The sequence below is a fragment of the Neofelis nebulosa genome, chromosome 16, assembly GCF_028018385.1.
Source record: "Neofelis nebulosa isolate mNeoNeb1 chromosome 16, mNeoNeb1.pri, whole genome shotgun sequence".
Lineage (NCBI taxonomy): Eukaryota > Metazoa > Chordata > Mammalia > Carnivora > Felidae > Neofelis > Neofelis nebulosa.
This window is the reverse complement of record NC_080797.1, coordinates 18,563,544-18,569,544: the sequence shown is the minus strand read 5'-3', so window position 1 is coordinate 18,569,544 and position 6,001 is coordinate 18,563,544. Positions and strand designations below refer to the sequence as shown.

The window sequence follows — 6,001 nt, the reverse complement described above, 5'->3', positions numbered from 1 at the left end:
GTGAGGAAAAGGATAAAGGCCCCCAGGGCTCCCTCAGACCATTAGAGACACTGCTCCAAGCCTCTGGGACCAAAACCCAAGACGTCAGGCTCAGGTCATCCGCGCCGTATCGTCAGAGGGGGGGAGGACACCCCTCAACCGCGTGGGACAGATGGGAAAACTTTCCATTTAGAAACAAAACCCGCCTCCTAAGGCTCTTTGACCCAGAGCAGATCCTGAGGGGAGGAGAGCTCACAATCTGAGCACCTGGTGTCCTACACAACATTCAACTCTAACACAGGCGGCTGATTTGTCTTCCAGTCTCCTAACTTCTGGCAATACCCACCCTCTGCAGCTTCCCCGGAAAAACACAAGGTACCGTGGGTTCCATCTTGAAAGAACAGTCTCAGGCCTTCATTAACTGCCCAACCTTCCCTTCAAGCCGCCCTAGTAGGCTCCAGGTCTGTGCCGCAGGGAAGCCAACACTGCCCGCAGTGGCTCTGCCTTCCTAAGGGGTGAGTGTGCGTCCCCAAAAGGGATTCAGTGGTTTCAGATACGGCTCATGTCTAAATCATTTTTATCCCTAGCTTTCTTACACTGCTTTTGGGACTTCTGTTATTGATGCTACGAAAGAAATAGAAAAGGGTCACTAAGGGAGAAAGTTTAAACAGCATGGAAATTGATTCAAATATAATTTATGGCATCTAAAAATCTTGATGGGGGGCACCTTCTCGAACACTGCCCTATCTGGCCTCGGACATGGCCGAGTTGCCACAAGTCGGGGTACGCTTGACAGGACAGGATGGGTGAGGACACGTAAAAAATGGGCACAGGCTCCAGCATCTTTGCCTTTTAATATAAGATTTGTTTTCATCATTTCTGAGGGTAACACATTTCTTCTAAAAATAGAGCTCTTTGCTTGTTCTGAAACTTAACTTCCACTAGGAGGTGACAGGGAATAAGGCTGACCGTAATTCTGGGGTGACGCTGCCAGTGTTTCCTGGTCACAGACCCCTCACGGACTCTGGATGCTCACAGCGAGGAGGAGTCCATTTCAAATCCATGGTACTGAAGAAACATGACAGAAAGTTCCAAGCTCCCATCCATGCCTGGCGTGGACCCACCCGAACGCGGCAACGGCCCTTCCTCCAGGAGGTGCGGACAGAGGGATCCCGCACACGTCCACCGGAAGACAGCAGGGTCCCCTTCTAGCACACCGGTTAAGAACGTAAGTGCACAAACACACGAGACATAGGGACGCAGCGCTGAGGATGTTACACTCCGGCCCTGGGCCGAGGCAGACCTGGATTTAATATCATGGAACTTGCTGGGGTTTTCTCACGATACAGATGGAGAGTGAGATTCTCCCCCTGCCCCCAAGAAGAGCCGAGTTAGCTCCTGAATCCAAAGATGCCCTTGATGTATCCAGTGAGGCCACTCTTGGTCTTCTGCTCCAACTTGTCCTCGAGGGGTGGGAAAGCCACATGGTTGAGGGCCAGGTCAAAGAACAAAGGCTTGCAAGGGATGGGTTGGAATCCTGGCGGGAAGTGCACGAGGTTGGCTTGCTTGGTCACAAGGGAAGGGTCCAAGCAGAAAGTCTCAAACCGTTCGACCAGAGGCTGGAAGGCAAATCGGAGGGAGGAACCCAGGCGTTAACCACGGGCCACCAGGGCAGCGTCATTCACTACGTGCGGAGCATCCAGTTCAGAGCCTACAGGGGCCCCCTCACTTGATCCCCACAAATCTCCTATGAGGGTGCCGTCACGTTCCCATTTCATAGCGGTGAGTCACTGAAGCCTAGAGAGGGTGAGCGAGGGGTGGGCCAGGACCGGGGCACAGGCCTACCGGACGTCCCAGGCAGAGCTCCCAGCCAGTGGAGCTGCTCTGCACAGTACACGTTCCTACACCACACTACACGCTCCTTATCTGGGCCCACCTAGCTGGCGTAACCTCACCCAAGCAGCTCTGAGGTCTCTGAGTAAAAGAAGGGAGACAAGTATGGTGTTTACTTAGAAGTTAAGGGTCCTCTGCTCTGTAACCGAGCACACATTCCTAGTGAGTTATGAATCCTACTCTTCATTCCTCAAAAGCCCCAGACGTACCTTGTTATCCTTTACTTGGGAGGAAGTCTCCGTTTGGTGGGAGTCACTTGCATCTGAAAGTTGCAAAGGGACTCCGTAAGAAGAGACACTTAACACACCACAGTCACAGATGACACCTGTCACACGTATGGGTTCTAAATCCCAAGAGCCAACATGTGGGGAAGTTAGCCCTCTCCTTCCTGGGCCAAACTCTGCTAAGCACTGCAGACAAGCACATGATAAACCCAGAAGTAACATCAGCCTAGTGGAGCTCCCACGGCCGTACGAAAATTACTAGGGAGAAGAGACGGCCTAACAGTTTCTCTAAATTCTTCTACCCAGTTTGATGCCTTCATGTGGCAGATGTAACAGAAGAGAAAAAGAAAGATCCTACAGATTAACCAAAACAGTAGTGTACGGGGTGGCAGAGAGGAGGGATGGCAGCGAAGGAAATTGGGAACACAGTCAGCAAAGCACAGGCAAGTGGCTCACCCAGGATCGCTGCCGCCTGCAGAGAACACTTCTCTGACCTCACTTGTGTGATGAGCTCTTGAACGTCAGGCAGGTCCTGTTAACAAGTCAGAAAACAGGTTCTCACGAGCCAGGGCCAGGTCGGAGACGGGCACCAAACTAACCTGACTGCGCTAAGTGATCCCACTGGTATTTTCGTAGGCTTGAGACTTTATAAATGGTTTGCCCTATTAGAAAACAAAACACTAGCTTGGGGTGCATGCCTGGCTCAGTCTGTGGAACGGGCAACTCAGTCTCAGGGTCGTGAGTTCAAGCCCCACTTAAAAAACGAAACAAAAACTAGCTTGTTTCAAACAGGAAAAGCTATGCCGTGGCTTAAGTAACATTGCCCGGAGAGAGTTGTGATGATAACAATAAATAAGCAGATCAGACGCTAAATGTATGATGGGCCAGGCTGTGCTGAGCAGTTCACATAACTGCTAATTCCATCTTTGCAATAATCCTGACATAACCTGCACTCCCCTTTACAGAGGAGGAGACTGAAGCATAGGGGGGCCACAGAGCGGGCTGCAGTCTCACGCCCGGCAAAATTCGGAATGATCTGAATCCTCCCGCCTCCATTCCCAGACTTAGGTCAGACGGGCATTTGTAAATGCCTCTTCCTCCTGGGATAACTGTCCGCAGAGTCTGCTTCCACATCCCAAGGACATCCCATGGTTACACTGCCACCATGCTGGTCACACGCAGGCCCCCCCCCCCCCCCACTCCTTCCTTTCTCTCCACCTTCACCAGAGGACCTGCTCCTTCCTGCTCGCCAGTCTGTGACTGCGACAAAACCACAAGCTCTCTGAAGGCAGAAGCCAGGTGTGCACGTTACCCTGGAACCCAGCACTGTTCTGAGGGAAGGGGCGGGAGCTTGGGGAGCAGTGGGTCCCGCCATGGATAGTCCCGGCTTGCCTTTCCAAGTAGGCTCCACCAGTAAAATGTGCCTGGATTCCTTGGCCCGGCCAATGCTCTGATCTCCACTTCATCCCAGCAGTCCACAGCTTAAGGAGCTAGCTGTCATTCAACAAGCAGTAATACGAACCAAACCACCAGGTACTTTCCACAGGCAGGCAAGCTTCGAGGAGGTACACCCAGATTGCCCGGGGGACTCGCTAAAATGCAGATTTAAACCAAGCAGGCTTGGAGTGGGGCCTGAGAGTCTGCATTTCTAGTAAGTCCCCAAATGCTGCTGCTGGCACAGGCACACTTTGTGTGGAAAGGCTTCGTCGGCGGTTCTCAACTTGGCTGTGTATCACGATCACTGAGGGGCTTTAAAAAATCCCGGTGCCCACCCTAAACACCACACTGATTAGAACCAGCATCTCTTGGGGTGGGACTCAGCCACCTTTTAACAATCTTCCCAGGTGACTGCAACATGTAGCCGAGTCTGAGAACTGTACTTCAGCTTTATTTTAACCAGGGAATGGCTTTCCTTGTTAGCACGTGAGTCCATGTGAGGCCTGGAATGCTGCCAGGAGTCACAGCCTGTGGCTCCCGGGCCCTCGGGGGCACACTACATCCCACGGCAGACCAGGCAGGACCAACCTGAGGAGGGGCCTCAGCCCCCACGGAGCCTCACAGCACAACTTCTCTGGGCCTGGAAACAAGGACCAACGACTCACCTTTAGGCTGTTCTTGAAGGCTCCGGCGTCAGAATTTACTTCATTTGCGTATTTCAGGACTCTGTCATACAGGACAAGGGCTTCGCTCCACTTCTTCACCAACACATAGGACTGAGCGATGAAAAAACACCTGAGGGGAACGGGAAAGAGCCAGAGTATTCTAGAGCAACAGTCACCTGAGATGAAGGCTTTCCTTCAAGTTAAGGCTAAATTTTACGTTTGGAAACAGGTTTTTTTTTTTAATTTTTTAAATCTTTATTTACTTTTGAGACAGAAAGAGAGAGAGAGAGAGAGAGAGAGACAGAGTACGAGTGGGGGAGAAACAGAGACAGAGGGAGACACAGAATCTGAAGCAGCTCCAGGCTCCGAGCTGTGAGCACAGAGCCCGACGTGGGGCTCGACTCACAAACCTTGAGATCATGACTTGAACTGAAGTCGGTTGCGTAACCGACTAAGCCATCCAGGCACCCCTGCAAACAGGTTTCTTAACCTCAGGATCACTGCACACAAGATCCCGACTCCGCATCACTGCATGGTGACCCCGACATCCTCCATCCGGGCTTGCCAGGCTAACCTAGCCTCTTCCCTGCCACCGCCGGTGACAGTGCAGGTCCCACTCTGTGAAAGACCCACTGTGTTTCATCGACTGTCTGACTCTGCCGCTCCCAAAGGCATGTGGCAGAAGCGGGGACAGGCATGAAGGAGGAACGCTGCCTGGCTCAAATATGAAATCCACCCGCCACGCACACGTCCGGGCCAGCTCGTTCATCCCTGCTCGTCTTTTTCAAAACCAAACTCGAGAATCCTTTTCCGAATGGAAACTACTCCACTGGGGTCAACAGGGCCTGGGGCTGCTGGTCCCTAACAGAAGGGTCCACGTGGACCAGGAGGAGGGGTGACAAGTGCGACGACGAGGCACGCTAGAGAGTTAGCGCTAGGGCATGAGAGCCAGAAGGCGGGGGCACAATCTCACAACCGACGCTATTCTGCCATCCTGTCCATGCCCATCTTGCTCCACACTGCCCACCTCCAAGTTATAAATAACATGATTCACTTAAAAAACAAAACAAAACCAAATAAAACAAAACAGAGGCTTAGCTTTCTCCCGATCCAATTCAGGTTCCGCTCTGGTTCTGTTACCTAAACCTTTCCTACACTTGTCCCTTTTCCACCGGGAGGAAGGAGGGGAGAGGAGGGAGAAGACCTTTCGCAGGGGCTCCCCCATCCCCCTCACCCCATCCAAAGAGAAAACGAGGTACACTGGAAACTCCCAGCCACCACCTTCAGCAAAGACGTCCCCTGAGCACGCTGGGCTAACTGTTCTGACCGCGGGCCAGGTAGGCATACAGCCAACAACCCAATCTTCTCGAGTCTGGTCCACGCTCCCAAGGCTTCCAGAAACAGCACGCGGCACAGGGGAGCCCCATCCACCTCATGGGACCTTACCTGTAAGCCTTAAACACCAGCGTCCTCAGGCCTATCTCCTTCTGGAAGGCTCTGTCCTCCTCTAAGCCAGGAAGCTGGAGCAATTCCACCAGATTCTGCACAAGACAGGCAACAAGAGAACTCATGAAGAGCAGGCCTCTGACTGGGTTTTTGACAGGAAACCCTGTAAAAAACACACGTGGGCAAGGAGAGCCCGGGCCAGGAATGACGGGAAGGTCTGTGAGGGGAAGCTTGGCAGCAGCCACGCCTGGTGTCCCCGCCGCCCCCTCTGTGCTACCGGAAGCCTGCTTGTCCTTTGCGCCCCTGCTCACATCTCCCCTCCTTCTGAGGCCTCCCGGACCAAGTCAGCTAGAGGAG

General features: G+C 52.9%; 1 protein-coding gene across 1 annotated transcript in view; it reads right to left on the bottom strand.

Annotated features, from left to right (window-relative positions):
- Positions 1 to 814: 814 nt before the first annotated feature.
- SRP68 (signal recognition particle 68) overlaps positions 815 to 6,001 on the bottom strand; it is a 39,496-nt gene continuing 34,309 nt past the window's right edge. Inside the window, exons 12-16 of the mRNA XM_058704195.1 lie at positions 5,645 to 5,739; positions 4,199 to 4,328; positions 2,553 to 2,628; positions 2,082 to 2,134; positions 815 to 1,598 (exon numbers count right to left, since the gene is read on the bottom strand). Of these exons, the coding sequence (XP_058560178.1) occupies positions 1,371 to 1,598; positions 2,082 to 2,134; positions 2,553 to 2,628; positions 4,199 to 4,328; positions 5,645 to 5,739 (582 nt within the window). The 3' untranslated portion in view covers positions 815 to 1,370. The remainder of the gene's footprint in view (positions 1,599 to 2,081; positions 2,135 to 2,552; positions 2,629 to 4,198; positions 4,329 to 5,644; positions 5,740 to 6,001) is intronic.